The sequence below is a fragment of the Fulmarus glacialis genome, unplaced genomic scaffold (genome assembly GCF_000690835.1).
Source record: "Fulmarus glacialis isolate BGI_N327 unplaced genomic scaffold, ASM69083v1 scaffold7905, whole genome shotgun sequence".
Classification (NCBI taxonomy): domain Eukaryota; kingdom Metazoa; phylum Chordata; class Aves; order Procellariiformes; family Procellariidae; genus Fulmarus; species Fulmarus glacialis.
In genome coordinates this window covers 5,919-24,699 of record NW_009213563.1, presented here as the reverse complement: position 1 = coordinate 24,699, position 18,781 = coordinate 5,919, and the positions used below count along the sequence as shown (strand labels likewise).

General features: G+C 52.5%; 1 protein-coding gene across 1 annotated transcript in view; it reads left to right on the top strand.

Moving 5' to 3' along the window:
- PIK3R6 (phosphoinositide-3-kinase, regulatory subunit 6) overlaps positions 1–18,253 on the top strand; it is a 20,646-nt gene extending 2,393 nt beyond the window's left edge. Inside the window, exons 2-19 of the mRNA XM_009578223.1 lie at positions 837–920; positions 2,054–2,145; positions 4,558–4,626; positions 5,117–5,249; positions 6,635–6,704; positions 7,097–7,280; positions 8,060–8,207; positions 9,394–9,480; positions 9,917–10,364; positions 11,313–11,412; positions 12,176–12,298; positions 12,814–12,924; positions 14,375–14,465; positions 15,176–15,246; positions 15,494–15,584; positions 16,068–16,138; positions 17,236–17,348; positions 18,097–18,253. Of these exons, the coding sequence (XP_009576518.1) occupies positions 837–920; positions 2,054–2,145; positions 4,558–4,626; positions 5,117–5,249; positions 6,635–6,704; positions 7,097–7,280; positions 8,060–8,207; positions 9,394–9,480; positions 9,917–10,364; positions 11,313–11,412; positions 12,176–12,298; positions 12,814–12,924; positions 14,375–14,465; positions 15,176–15,246; positions 15,494–15,584; positions 16,068–16,138; positions 17,236–17,348; positions 18,097–18,253 (2,243 nt within the window). The remainder of the gene's footprint in view (positions 1–836; positions 921–2,053; positions 2,146–4,557; positions 4,627–5,116; positions 5,250–6,634; positions 6,705–7,096; positions 7,281–8,059; positions 8,208–9,393; positions 9,481–9,916; positions 10,365–11,312; positions 11,413–12,175; positions 12,299–12,813; positions 12,925–14,374; positions 14,466–15,175; positions 15,247–15,493; positions 15,585–16,067; positions 16,139–17,235; positions 17,349–18,096) is intronic.
- The last annotated feature ends 528 nt before the right edge of the window (positions 18,254–18,781 follow it).

The following is an 18,781-nucleotide window of genomic DNA, read 5'->3' as shown; positions in this document are numbered from 1 at the left end:
AAGAGAAGCCCAGTGTAAGAAGGGACACAAAGACAGGCTGTGGTGGACTACAGGGACCTTGCAGCTTTCCCGGACGATACGCCACGTGCTTTCAGGGCTGACTTTCATTTTACATCTGTGATGTGTCGGTGAACACGGCCAGCCAGCTGTCATGCGAGCTCACTCGTGACCACAAGTCCTCGCCCCACATACGAGTCATACCCCAAACTGGGTCTGAGATTGTCAGACTTATTTTTGACCGAGAGCAGGATGCAGTTTGGTTTTGGTGCGTACGAGGCGCGTGTGGTGGTTACCAGGCAGAAGCACTGACCTCGGGTCCCTGCCCGGGGGAGCAGAAGGCGCTGGGGGCCCGCGGATGGGTGGTCGCACGTCGGGGAGAGGCTGCGAGGGGTCGCGGGTGGAAGGCAGGAGGTGACATGTCCAGCCTGGTGGCTCTGTCTGGGTTTCCCACGAGCTGCCGGTGCAGGCAGCAGACCATGTTGCAAGAGTGCTCTTTGCAATGGGTATGAGGTTGAGGCCGAATCCATGCAGTGCCAAAACACAGAGGTGTTTCTGCGCTTTCACGGAGCCAAGCTGTGGTTTAATTTTGTTAGCTTCTATATTTGATGTGTGATTTTTTTATTGAACAAGGGGAAAGAGAGGCTCTGCAGAGCTCATGCATGAGCAGTCCTCTGCGGAGCTTCTCTACCGCCACGTCCCTGCAGGAGCGCTTTGCTCTCCAGTACGGCTCCAGGGGCCACCAGTCAGTGAGGTGGCATTTGTGGGGTGGCTTGTCCCTGGGTGCCGGTCTCCCAGGGGTGCTGGCCTGGCTGCTCACGTCCTCTTCGTCCCCACAGAGGTGGAGTCCGACATCCTGCGCCGCGTCCGCACTCTGCTGCGAGAGCTGGACGGGCACCACCCCGCCTGCCAGTGCGACCGAGGTAAGGCGGACCCCCGGCATGGCTCCCGGGACGCAGCACCCATTGTCCCCGGTGCTGCCTCGCTGGGGCATTGCTTGGCCCCAAATCCCCGACCGCTCCCCTCTCTCAGACGGCACCAGGGTATGGGGGACACGGAGTGGCCTCACCTCCCTGGCACTGCTCTGCCTTTTCTAACCTGCTCTCGGAGGTGCTAAATCTTTCGCAAGCTCCTGGTGTCTGCTGTGCACCAACCTCAGCAGCTTTCATCCCTCCTCTACGTGGCTGTTAAATCCTCTATACCCTTCACTCGCTCGGGGGGTCCAGTGTTGAGGTGGGACATCAAATGCCAGAGTTTGTGATGCTGTTCCCAGCTCCGACACCAAGTCACCCCGGTCAACTCACTTAACACCTCTGAGCTGGAGTCTCCCCGTCTGTCCTTGCAGGGGTATCGCTTTGCCACACACTGCTCAGCTCCTCACTAAAGAGACAATTGAAATCCCTGTGTTACGGTTTTGGAGAATAAAACTCTAGTTGACCCAGTAACTGGACTGCCACAGCCTTAGGAAACTTAATTGATTTTGAAAAATTGATTTTACTTGGAGTGCATGGAATATTTTACAGTTAATTAAATTTGATTTTGTCTGGAATGAGCCTTGACATCTGCAGGACTGAGCTGCTTTGTGGTCCCTGCTCTGAATCTGAGCTACCGGCAGCCAGCGTTCAGGTGCTGTGTGCTGGGACTAGCAGGAACCCAAATTCCCGGGGGCAGGCGGTGAAAGCAGGCAGTCATAAACAGAGCAAAAGAGGGAACAGGAAACTCCATGTCCGTTGCCCTGCCTTGCTTTTCTCCAGCCCCCCATTCCTAGGATTTCTGGGACCTTCTTCCAAAGTTTTCCCAGTGTTAGAGGTAGGATACATCAATGCTGCATCCGGAATCAGGGCAGCAGCATGACTTGCCCCTTGCAGAGGGTCACTGATTGAGGCAGAGGGCAGAGAAGGCTGGTTTAGCTCTGATAGTGATGTCAATGTAGCATCCCAGTGGGTGATTTTTGCAGCAACAGTGCCCAGGTCTGCTGATTCCTCTGTCAAACGCTGTTCCTGACCCATCGCTGCGCTGCTCTGCAACCTGACCTCTCTTGGCTTTCACTTCTCAGGGATGCTGCGATGGACCCTGCATAAAAAAATCGACCAGAATCCCAGTAACAGCTCCGTCCTGGTCAGGATCCTGGTTAAGGAACTGGAAAGGGTGAGTGCTGCTTCAGAGGCGTCCCCTGAGCACCGGGCTTGGCCCCTCCATGGCGTGTGCCCTACTGCGGGGCCCGCGGGAGCAGAGGGATGGGGATTCGGGGACTCGACCCTGCCTCCCTCCTGGGGCATCCCGGGCGTGAGATGACTAAGGTGTTTTTAGGGGCCTTGAGCCTAGCTGTGGACCGTGGCTCATAGCAAAGAGTGGAAAACTCTGTGGGACACCAGGGCAGAGCTGTAGCTCGTCCCCAGCTGACGGCTGCAGGGACCAGGGTTTGCCCCAAAAGTGACAGCGAGGCGAGCCATGGGCAGAGCAGGGAACCTCCCCAGGCTCCTTGATGCTGCAGCAGCCAAAGGCAGCTGGCCTTTGCAGCTTGCAAATAGCACAGTGTGAAACACTTCCCACCACCCCCAAATCTCCCTCATCCCACCCCAACCGGCTGCAGTCACAGGTAGAGTGGAAATTTCTCCTCCACATCACTCATTTCCTCCCCAGAGGGTGTCAGAGCAGAAACATCTAACCCAGTATCCTGTCCTGAGAGCATCTGACGGAAACCTTGTGATGGATTTTTTTTTTTTGTTTCATTGATTTGTCTTGTCATTTTTTGGTCTTGTGTAAACTTTAGCACCCTCAGCATCCTGGCATGACCTGGTTTGTGGTTTGATGAGATGTCATGTGTAGAAGTAGCACCTTTTCTTTCTTATGAGCTTGCCTCATTTTACCTAGCGCCCTCTCATTCCGGTGCAGGGAGGAAGAGCCCATGTCCCCCTGTCCACCTCCTCCTCCCCACCCTGGTAATAAGCCCCTGCTAGTCATCCTTTGTGCAGAAATCTCCCCGTACCATTTGCTCTGCATCTTTGCTATTTCTCCTTTCGAGCTGGAAGGATGGAGCTGCCTTGCTCAGCATTGCTCAGCTCCCGTGTCTCCAGCCAGCTGCTGCTCAGCCCCGGGGGGGCCAAGCACCCTTTGCAGAGGCTGTCACCTCCCTCCGTCAACGCTTGAGCCGCGTCAGCCCATCACAGCACACATCGCAGCGCTGTGAACATCGAGTGGTTATTCCCAATCTTTGTTTCCTGCCTTTTAAGCAGCTCTGAGACTATTTGCAGGCTGTTTCACTCATCCTACGGCAGTTTGGTTTCCATCAGTGCCTTGGGGAGGAATCTTATCGAGTGACTTTTGCAAATCCAGATAGACAGGAGCACCCACGTCACCCTTGACTATGGATGTAGGGATTCCCCCAGAGGGCTTGAGGTCTGCTTTCCTCTGCAAAAGCTGTGTCAGTGCCTCCCCGTTATACCTGTTATCACTCTGCTACTCTTATCGTTCTTTGCCCAGGAGGGATGTCAGGCCTCCTGGCCTGTAATTCCCTTCATCTCCCTGAAGCTCTTCTTGGAAATCAGTGTCTCTTTTTTTTTTTTTTTTTTTTAATTTTTTATTCCTCTGGTACTGCAGCAGCTCTGAGCAGTCAGTACCAACCACAGATAATAATTTAGCAATTTCATGCTTGAGTTCCTCTGGGGCTCTGGGCAAATATCAGCTCGTCTCAGCAATTCAGTATTATTCATTTTATTGATAATTTCTAAAGCTTTGCTGCCATCAGTTCCATTTAACTCAGACCCATCAGCACAGCAGCCCTGAAGAAAGGTGCTGGAAATGGAAATATCTTTCCCAGGTGTCCTGGTTTAGTTGCTGGCTAGGGTTAAACCACGACACCAGGTTTATCCAGGGGCATTCCCATTGCTGGAGCTGTCAGTTAGAGCCAGGCTGCAGGGTGGGACTAGGACTGTGTGGGCTTGAGCATCCATCTGGCTTCCCACGGGCCAGGATGGGGATGCAAGAGCATCTCTCCTCCCTGTCCTACACCCACCAAATGTAAAAGAGCCTTTTTCCAGAGGGTTTCCACTGGTTTTATATTTTCACATGATTTTTTGCAAGAAAAAGGAGCTCCTTAATGAGCTCCGTTAGAGACTTTCTCTGGCTCTCTCCCACCATGACTGCTGCATATGCGCTTCGCAGCTCTTGGTGTGCAAACCACGCTCCCGCAGCAGCTCCCAGAGCCTTCATGTCCCTACAACAATCTCCAGCCCTGTGATGCAGTGGTGGCCACGGCAGCGTGGTCCACCTCCCCCTCACCCTTCCCCAAGGCTTGGCTTGCATGTGTTGCCCACCAGGCAGGACCTGTCTGCCCCAGGGACATCCTGCCCACCCTGATGGCCCATGGAGGGACGTCAACCCCACCTTGGCCTGGGGAGCATCACCCCTGAGCCAAGGCGAATTCCCCTGCTCTCCCTGTGTGCCTGAGCCGCTGAGCAGCCAGGACCCAGCACATCCCGCGGGCTGTGGTGGCTCCCCTGGCTCTGGTCTCTGCTGTTGCCCATCCCAGCACCCTGACTGTGCCTTTTGGTCCCTCAGGCGGAGCGAGGTGACTTCAGACATTACATCATCCCCTTGCTGCACACGCTGATGTACACCTTGATAAAGGTAACCTACCGCGGGCTTCGCTGGGGCAAGATCCAGGGAAATCAGAAGCCACAGGAGGGACCACCTGAAGTCACTCAGTACCTATTCCTGTGATGAAATATCCCAGTACCTGCACAGCAAATCCCTGGGACTACCGTGGGTGGACTCAGCTGTGCATTTCCCAGTGTGACGTTTGATGGCTGAGACACTGGCACCTGTGACATGTATGGGAGTGACAGGTCCTTCCAGCTGACCTCCTTTTCTGGAGGTGTTTAGGTGCCTGATGGTGCAGAAAGCCACAACCTGGCAAAAATGTGTGCCCACAGCCCTTCAGTGAGAAGCTGGAGGCTTCCAACCCATCCTAGGGCCTGGTTCTGCTTCATATATTGTATTTAAATCCATATTGAATTTGGTGTAGCTCTGTGCCCTCCCACCCTGGGGTCTTCTGGGGAGAGCACCGTTAGGGATCACTGCCCGTGGCATCTCCTTAACTGCCCCCTTCTCACTCCAGGCTCCTTGCATCTCCGATGAACTCTGCAGCAGAGTGTATGATTTCTGTAAGAAGCTGCTCACCCTGCCCAAGCCTTTCTGCACCATCGGTTTGGACTATGCTGTCAGGCTGAAGATGGAAAGGACAGCACCTGGTATGAAGGCTTCCCCACTCTGCCCGTGCATGGAACGGTGAACGGCTTGGGTCCTCGAAGCAATGGCAGTGGGGGTTTTGGGGGGTTTCCATACCTGAGCTGGCCTTTGCCTAATGCAGCGAGCCATGGCAGGGATTTCTGCATGGGGCTGGCCAAATGCTTGCAGGTCTTCGGGATGTATTTGAATGGGAGGGTTCCCCTCTGCTGATTTCAGTCTGCTGAGCCTTAGTTACTAGCAGAAAACCTTGAGGTCCTCCCGCTGTCAGTGTAGGCACCACCAGAGTCAAGTCCAGGTACCACCATCTAAGGCCAGGCGTATATATACACCCTCTGTCTATATAGCAAAAGGGTGCTTATGCTTCCAGCCAGGGCATATCATAAACTTTGCAGAGGTCTCCTTTTTGCAAAGTGAACTCTCCATCTGAGATCTAGTTGCAGGCTTTTCAGCATGGGCTTTCCCTCCTCTACCTGCGCATTGGGTTTTAGACACTAAAACATCATTAGTTTCTGCAGAGAACAGTGCCTTTCAGAAAGCAAGCCAGAGGACAACTCTATTTTCCTTTTTCTCTACGTTGCTCATTAAAGTTCTTCTTGCTAAAGTTTTCTTTAATAAGAGTCTTTAAAAGCAATCCTTTAAAAGAGTGCAAGGTGCAGACACCTTGTGAGGTGGGGGTAAAATATGAGAAACCTGGTGAAAAATTAGAGAGAAAGTGCCATTCTTGGTAGTCTCAGCCCATCACCATCACCCCTACCACTCTTCCCCAGTACCACTTTGTCTGGAGCTCCAAGGTCCACCTTTATCTCACCTGACTTCTGGTAAAACAATGATTCAGTGTGGAGAAATGGGAATCTCCAACCAAGATAAGAGCTTCTCTCAGAGCACCACGAGGTTCACAAGATGATTGCACACTGTATTAAGTATCTGACCGAAGCAGGGTGGATGTGTCTTCCCTGCCCCAGAGTAGGGTAAGGGTAAAGTACATCCCTTCTGATTGAGAAAAGTGTTGTACTCTTCATATCCACCCAAACGCTGGCCCCCGATGTGGCCCCGAGGCCAGAGGCTGGGAGTTGGGCTCTTCCTCCTACTTCCGACTCCACTCCCGAGCTCATAATCCACTAAACAAAGGAAGGGAAATACAGGAAATTGTCCCTGAATAGAAGGGGTTTTCTTTTTATGTAGCACGCCTATCTTCGTCCTTGACTATTTTTAACTCTGGGCCCAATTCTTGGCTCTTTTACTTCATCTCTCCAGCAATGGGTGTTTGCCGACTTGGCAGACCCACCATCAGCCTCTATAACTGGAGCAGTGCTGAGCTGCTCCGGTGAGTTGTCCTGTTATTTCACATGCTCTGACTCCTGCATGTTTATCTTCTTGCATTTGCTAGGTATGTTGTACCAAAGAATGGTCATTTCCGAACAAAGTCTCAAAAGCGACCCGTATCCTTATCAGGAAAAGTGAGTAGCGCCTCTTTTAATGGGTTGTTACTTTTCTTTCTTTTATAGTCCCATAGTGAAATCTGTCCTTTTCCTGCGCTCTGAATTAATGTTGGATGGAACAAACAATTTGGACATAAACCACGTGGCAGCATGTGGTCTTGGGGGAGCTTTGCGTTGGGAGCAGCACATTCCTCCCACGTGTCCCAGTTTATTTCTATGGTCCTGGGAGGCAGGAAGCCTCCCTTGACAGGCAGACAGGGCAGAGAAAGGGAATATCAGCAGCAACCCTTTTTCTCTGCACGCGATAATGGAGATATGAGCCGCTCGTGCCAGCCCCGATGTCAGTAACGGGAAGTCCTCATCTCATTTCATCTCATCTCCCTCTTTTCCCATCTTCCCTCCCCACACAGGATTTTCATCTTTGCCGATCCAGATCTGCTCTCTGAAGCCATCTGCAACGCGCTGGTCACCGACACGGAGGCAGCTCAGGTCTCCCAGAGCCCCCGGGCGTGCATGTGCTATGTGATCATCCACGCCATGCAGGCGGCCCTGGGCGAGGGCTGCGACATCAGTGACTTGAAGGGGAGCCTCCAGGTAACCGCACCACTTCTGCCACACCATGTATGGTTTTCCAATGGTCCTGCTCTTGCTGGGCATCTCGGAGCAGGGAAAGGTTTTCTGGCAAGTGGAGAGGCCCCCTTGGCTCCTTACTGCTGATCTCCATTCCCAGTAGTCCCAGTGTTACTTGCAAGGCTGGGCTACGAGTGTTAAACTAAAAAAATTCTTCAAATATAAGAGATGCTGCACCAGGACCTAGAGGTTTTGAATCTTCAGTTTGAGTCTTCAGTTCTGCACGGCAAAGCTGGGCTCTGCGGCTGAAATATAGGCTCCTCTATGAGTCACTGGTCATTGCAAAAACATCTCAGTGGAAATGTTTCAACCAGTTTTCTCCAAAACCTCCTTCAAGGAGCTGTGGGGCCACAGTAAGACAAATGTCTGGTTCAGAAAGGCAACTTTGCAGGGGCTCTCAGCGATTTCCACTCCAAGGACACCTTTGTGTGCCTGCTGTCCCCATCTCCCGAGGGTCACCTGAGCTGCCAGTTCTGCTGCTGACTGCCTGAGTTCGTGGCAGCTGGGAGCACAGTGCCCATCAGCTGCAAACCTGCCAGAAAAAAGCTTTAAGCAAACAGTACAGCCAGTATCTCTTCTCCTCCAGCCTTCCCCGGAGACAGAAGGACATTTATGCCCTCCGCTGCGAAACAATAATTTTTGCAGGACTCATTTGCCCTCTTCCTGCCCCCTCCCGTGGCCCTGCCCGTGGAGCATCTCCTCTTTTCACACCTCCGGGTGTTAATAGCTGCTCCTCGCAACAGGATATGCCCACGAGCGATGTCGAGCACTGGTTCCGGCAAGTGGTGGCGGCAGTCGAGTGTGCAGGAAACGAGGCGAGCGCAGACCGCGGCCAGCACGCAGCAAGGCTAGAAAAGATTTACCGCGCCGTCCTCAGCTCCTTGCAAGCAGGTGAGCTCCCGGCCAGCCATGCACGGTGGGTTAAGGGAGCCGTGCAAGCTGGTAGGCCCCTGTCTCGCTGCCGTGTCCTCGCCATTGCCCTCCTACATCTGTCCATCCCCACCTCCCGTCTGCCTCCACTTTAGCAGCATCCATCACCGGGATCAGGTCCTTGCAGCCTGGCTCCTTGCAGTGACCTGATGTCCAGGTTGGCAAACGGCACATGGCAGTGGAAGGCAGCTTTGTCACCTGAGGCAAGGGACTGTGGCAATCTCTGCTGCTAATTCAGCTGCCCTGAGGCCCAGAGACATGTCTCTGTCATTTGCAAAGGGTGCCATAGGTGTCAACCAGGGGAGGTTGGACAGACTCTCCTGTGCTCTGCTGGTGTAAGATACATCTTGCCATGCCCTAGACTGGGGAGACACTGTGCACCACTCCCTGAAACCTCCTTGCGTTGATGTGGTACTGCCATCTCCTTCCATCCCTGGCAGTGCTCTGTTCCAGCCTGGTGCCGTTGGGGCTACATGGACTATAACGAATGTCCCCATCCATCACAGCTCCTCACACAAATCTGGGGTAAACCAGAGGGAAATGGGAGTCATGCTTCCCTTTTCCTGGCTACTCCTGGTGGAAGGTCCCTGCATCCCAACCCCTTCCCCAAAAAGAGCTCAAGACTGTCCCGCTGCAAGATACAGGGAGGAGCAGTGGTACAGAGAGAGGAGTGGGACCATCTCCTTTTGGTGGCAGTGAGCTATTGAATTGTCTCATTGCTTCTCACAGAGCCATAATGGGTTAAAAATAGCCAGTGATGGTGGGGTCAGAGACCTCCCCTGCGTCTCAGCTGAGATTGCCAAGGGAGGTCCTGCCACGTGTGTCAGAGGCCCACTGCTAGAAGATTGTTTTATTTATTCTGCAATCCCTCTGCTGTCTGCAGCAAAGCAAGGTCTTTCACTTGCCTGTACCTGTTTCCCCATCTTCATTTCTCGCTTTCACTGATGGTGTATGTACCTTCTTATGGCTCAGTCTCTGAGAGCAGAGGTCTGTGATTGCAGCCTCAGGTCTGGCCAGAAGGTGACCAGGGTGGGAGAGCCCTTTGGGTCAGCACAGGCTATCTCAGCACCAGTGGGGGTTCATGCACCGGCACAGGAAAACCGTCTGCTCCTGCTCCTTGTGTTACAAGCATCCTTGTTTCCCCCAGGTGATGCTCCCTTGGGAGGGCTGCAGGGTACCCCTCTGCCCAACCCCAGCATCAGCTTTCACCTCTGGACAGAAGATGACCAGCTCTGTGAGTGCCCTGGGGGGCTGTGGCAAGTTTGGACGGTGCCTGAGGCTGGGAAGCCTGTGCAAAACACATCATTTAGCACTGATTCTTGGGCAGCGAGTTTCATAATCATCGCCCAAGGGCCAAGCTTGTGGACGCTTGTGCTGACTGGGGTGTTGGGGTCAGATCAGGGGATTGGGGGGGAGAGGGGTGAAGGAGATAAGGGGGGGACCCCTGCAGGACAGGGTGCAGCAGGATGAGCCCAAAGTACCTGATTTGAGTGATATTGAACTCTCTTCATGGTGCAATGTGAAATGGGACTGAAAGACTGACTCCTCTTGGACCTGCTGGTGGAGATATTGATCCTCTGGTCTGCATGAGAAGAGGGGAGCCGAGACAGAACCAGGGCGCAGCTGGGGTTTGGTTGTATTTCGCTCCTCAAGCTCCCTTCTGCCTTCAGGGAAGGAATTGGTGCTGTTCATCCGCCCGCTGTCGCATAGCTGTGAGCCCGACTGCCTAAGCCAGGACCTGGACAACTTTGAGATCCAGGACATCATTTCAGACTGCGAGTGCTGCGAGCAGACCCGCTTCTCCGTGCTCTCCACCGACAGCGGCATCGAGCGAGACCTGCCCGCAGCGGCCGAGGATCCTTGCAGTGCTGAGACAGAGCAATCCCGGCTCCAAAGGAAAGGTGGCATTAAAAAAAAGCTGTCGCCGCTGGAGAGCATGGCCTTCCTGCAGGCTGGCTGCAATGGTCCTGGGGTGAAGCCCCCGGCGAAGCCACAGAGGAGACCGGGCATCCCCCCGGAGCCTGCAGCCCCGCTCCAGAGGCTGCACACTGCCCGCATCGTGCTGCTGGGGGACGACCGGATCCTGGGGCGCCTGGCCCAAGCCTACCACTCTTTGAGGTAACCGGTGGCTTTCCCCAAGCCCCTCCTTGGCTCTGGGGGCTTGGGGAAATGGAGGACAGAGTTGGGGCTTGCTCTTCAGCCTGTTGAAGCAGCCAGGATGGCTGGGGCGCCTGGCCCAAGCCTACCACTCTTTGAGGTAACCGGTGGCTTTCCCCAAGCCCCTCCTTGGCTCTGGGGGCTTGGGGAAATGGAGGACAGAGTTGGGGCTTGCTCTTCAGCCTGTTGAAGCAGCCAGGATGGCTGGGGCGCCTGGCCCAAGCCTACCACTCTTTGAGGTAACCGGTGGCTTTCCCCAAGCCCCTCCTTGGCTCTGGGGGCTTGGGGAAAGGGAGGACAGAGTTGGGGCTTGCTCTTCAGCCTGTTGAAGCAGCCAGGATGGCTGGGGATGGGGTAGGGCTCCAGTATTACCTGAGACAGGATGTTTTGCATCCAAATGCATCCGTCTTCACCGGCTGCGTGGCATCGTTTGGCTCTGTTGGCCCAAATGATGCACACAGGGAGTTTTTCCCTTCTGTCTATGGAAGGGGTTAAATGAACAATAAACGAGGAAAGACATTTTCCTATGCAAAAGGGAAAAATCCTAAAGAAAAGCTGTTTTCCAGCTGCCCAGCCAGCTCACTTGGGCCAGGAGACCAACGTGGGGTGAGTCTGGGTCGTGGTGCAGGCAGCAGCCCGGGGAGCAGAGCTGGGTTCAGAGGGGACCGCTGGTCCCAGCTGAGAGGCTACCTGCAGGACGCCCCTTACCCCCACCATCTCCCCTTGCCAGATTTGAGAACCCAGGGCCATTACTGCCATACTGTCACACTGGGCAAAGGAGGCGTGCGAGGAGGGCATGAGCTCCTGTCGCAGAGCAGCTGCGGTCTCCTGGCACTGCCCAGCCTTGGCCAAGAGCTGTTTTCCTCCACCTTCCCCTTGTGACACGGCTATTTATTTTTCCATTTCAAGGAAACGAGAAACACGGCGAGTTTTCCTGACTCCCAGGCTGAACCTGCAATTCTACTACATCCCGGTCGTGACAGGGCAGCCAGACACCTTGGCCGTTGTGGTGAGTCTGGGCTCGGCAGCTCCAGGTGCTGCCGCCTGCTGCCAGCGGCTGATGGTGTTTTTGGAGGAAGAGCAGGGGGATTTACAGGAATTCACATCTGTTAATGCCTAGTTCCTAGAACCAGGAGGATGGGAGCCAAGAAGGGGTGGCTGGGCTCAGTTTGCAGACTGACTTTGGGAATCCATCAGCTCCAGAGACATTCAGGTTGCTCTGACCACCCTGACAGGTGATAACTCATAGCCTAGAAAGGTATTCAGTTTTGCTGCTATGCCCCAGCTATAGGAGGGAGCTTTAGCAAAGGACTGATGCTTTTCTCACCTTCCAAATGCTTAGGGGAAGCAGTCGCCCCTTAGTGAGGGCTTTGCCTGCTTGGTTGTGGCCCCAGTTTTAGTTCTGCAAGTCACTACCTTGCAGTTTGTTTTGGGCAAATCTCTTCCCTTCTGACAGTCTCGAGACAGTGATAAACAGTCGCACTTCTCACAATATTTTAAACTAGCCCAGAGCTGGTTGTGAGTCCTGACAAATGTGCCATTATAAAAATGAGTATTTCTTCTTTTCATTCTTCACTTAATCTTTGTTCTTGAGCACCTGCTAAATGAGTGCTGCAAGAAAAGTTTTGCCATCTTCTCTGGACCAAGCAGGGAAGGTGGAGGGATGGGGGAGCTGCTCACTGGGCTTTCGTGCCCCAGCTTCCTCTGCCTCCTCTATGGCTCCCAGTATTTTGAGTCGTGATCCTACTCTGAGCTGTGTGTTTCTCCTGCAGGACCACGTTGCCACCGGCCAAGAGGAGCTCTGCGAGGTGGCCGGGTACCTGGGCAGAGCTGACCCATGGTACGAGAGCAACATCAACACTCTGTGCCACGTGATTCCCAAGCTGGCCACCATGGTACGAGGGAAACCTTCCTACCTCCCCAGCCTGGCCTGTTTCCCAAACACATCCACCATACCTGAGGACGACCTCGTGCCCTGCAGGGCTCCTCCGTGCCCCAGATTGAAGCTTTCTCCCTGCAAACCCCTCCCTGGGCCCGGCAGCTGGGAAGTTGCATGTGGCTGACACTGCCCCAGCCCACAAGACCCAGTTGCTGTGACGGGTTTTTTTGGCCAAGGGATAGGAAATGGCAGATTTCAAGAAAGAAAATGTGAATGAGGCATTTGCTGAAATACCCCCAGTTCTCATTTCCTGGCAGTTTGAGCCACCACCGATAGCCTACAAAAAAGGCTGGCAGGTGGGCGTAAGCCTTTGCTTCTCCTATTCACTTTTACTAGTTATGGCAGAGCAGCTCGGTGCTCCCCTGGGCGACAGCTCATTTGCTCATTATTTATCTAGGAAAGCGTGAGGGTTTGTGGCAGTGTTTTTGAGAAGTGACTGTGGCTGATCCGTAATGTGATTTGCCCCCCCAGCCTTCCTCTCCGAGCAAACATCTTGTGACTGATCTGTTCATCACTGATGTGATCGCTTACTACGTCCGCATGGGCATCCAGCCCGTCTGCTTCCAGGTCTACGCTGTGAAGGTGGGTGCCACATCTCTTGTGTCTCCCGGACCTAGCGACTCCCTGTAGCACGACTCAGCCAGAGTCAATGATCCCAGGAAGACTATTTCGGGATCACACAGGTCAGCAAAGCGAACCTTGGAATTACCCCATAAGGACACAGATTTCTTGCTCTGCTGGCTCGGGTCAGCTCAGGAGCTCTGGCACCTCCTGCTGCTTTAGATGTTGTGAGCAAACAGGAGTTTTCTGAGTGGCTTTGCCAAAACCTTCCTGTACCTTGCAGGGGATTTGCAGGGCTTCCTGAAACACAGTTTTATTTATTTCCTGCCAGCTTTTCTCTGAAATGGTATCAGAGTGAGACCTGGCGTTTGATACGAGAGCAAAGAACTACTGTATTTGGTCATGTAACATCAATCCCCCAACAGCTCCTCTAGCAGTTTTCCCCCTTCAAAGCTCAGGGTGGCACCGATGCACATGTCTCCTTTTAATCTACACGTAGCAAATGTGATAACCTCTTGCAGCAAAGGAGCAGCCATTTCATGAGCAAACTGGCATGTGGCTTGCGAAGAGCTGGAAGAGCTTTTGTAATTACTGGTAGAGCATCACCAGGACTTGAGCTAATAACGTGTAGCTTGTAAACACTTGGAGCACCTGGTCCTCAGCTTGTGTGGCTGGGGATTTTGGTTTTTTGGTGAATTTTTATTCCACTCATTTCTCCTCCAAGACAAAAATCAAAAGCAAGTGAGAGAGTGGGTGACTCAAGCAGGGGAAGAGGAACTGACTCTGTGGTTTTCAGATAGAGGCACCTAACCTACCCTGTTGTCATACAGGGTGTGATGCTGCTTCATATGGAAACATTAAACACTGTTTTGCCTTTTTGGTTAAGACCACGCTGTTCCTCTTTAGCTGCAGAGACTTTTCCTGAAGTGAGAGTCAAGTCCCACAGGAGTTGGACAGAGGGCTAGGAGTGGCTAGGAGAGGTTCTCCAGGATCTTATCTTCACATTTTGCTCAAAACAAGCTCATGAAAATAAAATTATTAATAGGTCTGAAATGACCAGTTGATTTAGGTGTATCAGATAGAAATTACGTGCTTTGAAGCTAAACCAGCATCTGCAGTCAGGCCTGGGAAGCTGCTCCTCTTCACCTGAGTTGCCTCTGGGTGGAAGGCTGGGAACAGACTCATCTGTGAGCGCGCAGTGACACCCAGTGGCAGGGACACTGCTCGTGGATCTGCTGGCCAGGTCCACCGTGCTCCTGGCAAGGCCTGCAATGCTCCTGGGCTTCAGAAAGCAGAGTAAAAGCAGTTGTCTCCATCCCATAGGCCCCCTGGCTGCTATGATGAAGTCATTGATTCCCTTTGACGATGTCACACCTGGGTGCTCTGGAGAGCCTTTTGATGTCACAAGCCCAGTGTGACATCACAGGGTGACTGAGGAGGAGCTGTTCTTCGAGATTTTCCTCTCTTCCAGATTTTCTTCAACGACCCGGCGCAGGAGCCGGCTGAGGATGTGTTCCTCACAGAGCTGCGCACCCAGGTGCAGGAGAGCATCTCCCACAGAGGTGCGTATGTCCCCCCAAGCTGAGCCCTGCAGCAGGGGCTGCCATCATGGGCAGGGGTGCTGCCGGCCCCAGCTCCCACTCACCGTGTCCCTCAGCCTGCAGCAGTCAAGGCCATGCCGTAGGGCAATACCCCTTGTTCTCTGATGAGCAGGAGGCCTCCCCAAACATCTCCATCTCCCTCTCAGGTGCATGACACCAGGCTAAATGAGAGACCTTGTGGTCACTGACTCCTGGTCTCAACCAGGTTTTGTAGACTGTGGCTTTGGTTGGCTCCACGACCCTCTGAAGTTGAACCAACATCATGTTTTTGTTGAGGAAACAAGCTGGGCTTTACAGCCATCCTCTCTGCCAGATGTTTTCCCTATTAGAAATTCTGCTTCCTTCAGTTGCCAGTGATGGGACAAGGGTGCCTGAAGGCTGGACCGTTACAGAGATCACATCCAGACCTACCATCAGTGCACCCCAGTGTCTGATCCAATGGATGCTTGCCATTGCGGTTGGGCATAGACCCTCAATTGAGTCCATCTCATTGGACCTGTTAAGTGCACAGACCCTCAGCTCCCACAGGCAAGGAGTGAGGGGCCAGTGTGCCAGACCATGACTGCTGTGTGACAGAGGGGGTGGCTCGTCCCATGGGAGGACCCCTCTCTGCTGACCACAGACAGGTGGGATGCGCGAAACCTCAATCCTACCCGGTTCCCTCCTTGCAGAGTTAAGCATGACCAAGAAGAAAACAACCCTGGATGGCCCTGGCATAGATCTCACAGTAACATACAGAAAGGTAAGTGGGGCTCTGGGCAGCCCAAAATGTTTCTGTCCACAGGGACCCCCAGCACGGCACAGATCTCCCAAAAGGAGTGCTCTGGCCCTCCTTCTTTCCTCTGGAATTGCACTCCAGGAGAGGACAGAGAGGTCGTGGTGAATTTTAAAAGCCTGTTAGCTAACCCTGCATTTGTGGAAAAAATGCCCCCAAACCTCTCCATGTGTGACCTCTCTGCCAGGATGAAATAACAGAGCTTTTCCTGCAGGTTGTGGTGAGCAACCGGGCAAAGGAGCTGGCAATGTCCCTGCGCTCCACAGGTCTGGTGATGAAAGCCATCCCAGCTGACGAGGCTGAAGGTGGGTTCCTCCTGCTTGAGGCCTTGCAAAGAGGGTTTGATGAGTTTTCTGGAACTTAGTAGAGTAAATCTGACCATAGTACTTCGTACTGTGTGCCTGCGCTGTGGGGGTTGAATCAGTGACATGCATATATTGGTGTCACCAGAGTTTGGGGTTGTGCGTTTTCTCATGAATGATGTGCCTGAGGCTCCCTGTAATGTGGGGTTCAGCATAACTGTAATCTAGGCTTGGAAGCGTCTTCCTCTTGCTGCAGCCTTACTCTTTCACCTTGCCCTTAGCATAGCCTCTGAGGTTTCTGCCCTGAGCATGATCCCGTGCAAACCCTTAGCCCACGGAGCTTGCTAGAGTCCTCCTTTTCTGCTGTCCTATGTATCCCACGGACCCCTGGCAGTGCACCTGAGTGTGGGATCCGGCACCAGCCCCACTGAAAGCTGAGCTGAGATTGTGCCATGGTCCAAGCCTAACATGCTGCTTCTGTTGCAGATCTGGTGTGTCTGAACGTGAACATCACCGAAGTCATTAGGATCAACAACTTGTCGGGACGATCGTTCTCAGTAAGTAGATGTGGATGCTCACTGGAGGGGTCGGCCAATGCGTGGAAATCCCTTATGACAACAGTCAAAGTGGAAACACTCTGCAGGGGAGGAGAAGGCTTTGGGGCCACCCTGCTCAGAGAGTGATTTGCAATTACTTTCCATGGAAAAGTCTGGATTTTTGAGCCAAAGCCCCAAATGTCATCCCTGATACTCAAAGCCACATTGGATCCCGTCTCAGGAAACTCTGAAAGACTGAGCTGCTGCTGGGGTGATTCTGTGACCCAAGGGAAGAAGTGGAGAAATAAAGCTTAGTCCTAGTCATCGTGGCTCCACTTGGGTACAGGAGAGGGTCTGTAGTTTTGTGATCAACTCCATTAGCTCCACATCTCCAGCTGCAGTGACCTCCCCAGACCCCATCTGTTAATCCCCACAGAGTTCACGAGAATAGAGGCCATTGGAGAAATATTTTAACAAAGCATAAACAAGAAGCAGGAACTTCGATGAATCTAATTACCAATTCAGAAAGATGGATATGCAAGAGATGGGACTGAAAACTTGGGCTCCTGTCCTTTTTGTTTTACATGAGAGTTCAAGTAGACTGCAGAGGACACACTGCCCCATGGGAATGTGTCACTGCACTTTGGGTGGCATTAAGTATTATTGTGCCTTGGTCATTTGGGCTCTGGAGCCTCCAGTCTCTCAGCTGGTATTTTTAGCTAGCCAGCACACTTTTGCTTATTTTCACCTGGCTTTTGAAAACACCAAGATACTGCAGCCCACGCTGCCCACCAAGATACACCACGGCTCTGGAGAACAGACCATGCCCCACATCAGACATCGCAAACCTTGCAACCTGTGCAAGCATTGCCAGTTTGGAGTTTGCCCTTGCAAAATTTTATTAGGTTGTGACTACAGAAAAAGGACAAGGGAGTCACTTCCCTCCTTAAAGGAGTCACCTTGTGTCACATCTGAGGTTAAAAAAAAAAAAAAAAAAAAAAAGACAAATGTCATCATTTGTCCCTTTCATACCTTTCATGCACACACCACCCGTCACTGTGCAGCCAAGGGAAGGGAAGTGAGACGCTCACCGGGCTCTTCCTCCTCTCTCAATCCAGGCTGTGGCAAACAGGTTGAAAACACGCAATATCAAAATCAGGAGCACAGAGCAGAGGCCCTTCACGGTGTGTCTGGACAAGGACAGCAGAAGAGCCTACAGGAACGTGATCAGGTGAGAATGCCATGTGTGCCAGGCTCTGCACATCTTGCCGCTGACCTTGCACCCCTCCCTGGAAGGGCTCCCAAGGTGGCAGAGCTATTTCCCAGGGAGTCCTAGTCCTGATCCTCATACATGACGGAAGACCCATGGGCAAATACATTGCTTCTCCAGGGGAAGCAGGGCAGAGTGGTGCTCTCCTATCTTTCTGGTTTTGGGTGATGGTGTGAGAAACAAAATGGTTCTTCCATTTTAAGTAAGGTGCTGTCATTAAGACAGTAGAAGGATAGGTACCTCTAAACTGAGATCTTAGATCTCCTTAATTATACCGTGGAACTGATGCTCTCTCACTGACTGCATTCCTCACCAGGGTATCTCAAGCATATAAAGGTCAGGGGAGAGAATTCAGCCCTGTGAAAATAGCAGGGATCAATGTGCCTATAGTAGTTGCAGTGACATATGACATGTTGGAAGCAAACAGACAGGTGGTTCATGGTCCATGTGGAACATACATAAAACGTGAATTCCTGAGAATAGAACTAAGCCAGGCTAAGGACACTGGTTTTGTGGTCAAACACTAATACATATCAGCTCATCTTTCCAGCCAAAACCAGTTGAAAAAGCCTAAAAGCAGCTGCACATCTCAATACGACAGCCCTCCCTCAGCAGTCAGTGGAGAGATCTGATGTTTAGTCTGAGATCAGACTCTGGCCCTCAAGGGAAGATTTGCACATGCAGTAAATATGTTCTTGTGCTCTTGCAGCGTGGAAGTGTCTCCTTGCCCAGAGCCCAGCTACTGCTTGCAAAAGACAAGGACAATGAAATTCAGCCTGCACGAAACAGAAGATGTGGGGTTTGTGAAATACATGCCCAAGTCTCTGCTGTTGCCCATCAACACATTTGCAGGTGTCATCCAATGAAGAAAATAAGAAAAAGCTGGTGTGAGAGATATGACATTGGGTCATCACAGAGAAGATGGAAAAAGAAAACACACTAAAAGCCACTGACTGATTTTACAACGGTAATGGTGTAAAAAGGTGCCAACAGCAAAGTTCGATAGGGCTCAGGGAGGACAGCTGTGCCTTGCTGAATGACAGTGATGACCACAGATAACACCCCCCAGCCAAGGGGCGAGAGTGTTGCTGAAGAACTGAGTTTTAACCTTTTGCACAAGTCAGGGAAAACCTTTGAGCTTCTTCATTTCAGGAAGACTGGGGAAAATACAGCGGAGGTGATGTTGCTTGCTGTGCTTGTGGATCACGGAGCAGTTGCTATCAGTAATATTTACTATGGTGATGCCTCACAGCCCAGCAGCGGATCAAGGCCTGTTGCATGGGGTTCTTCACAGCAAACTCTTCATTCTGGCACAGGGTAATGTATTTGGGCAAACGAGCAATTATTCCCCTGACTGATTTAAGAAACCTCATTGTAAGCCTGACCATAACTGG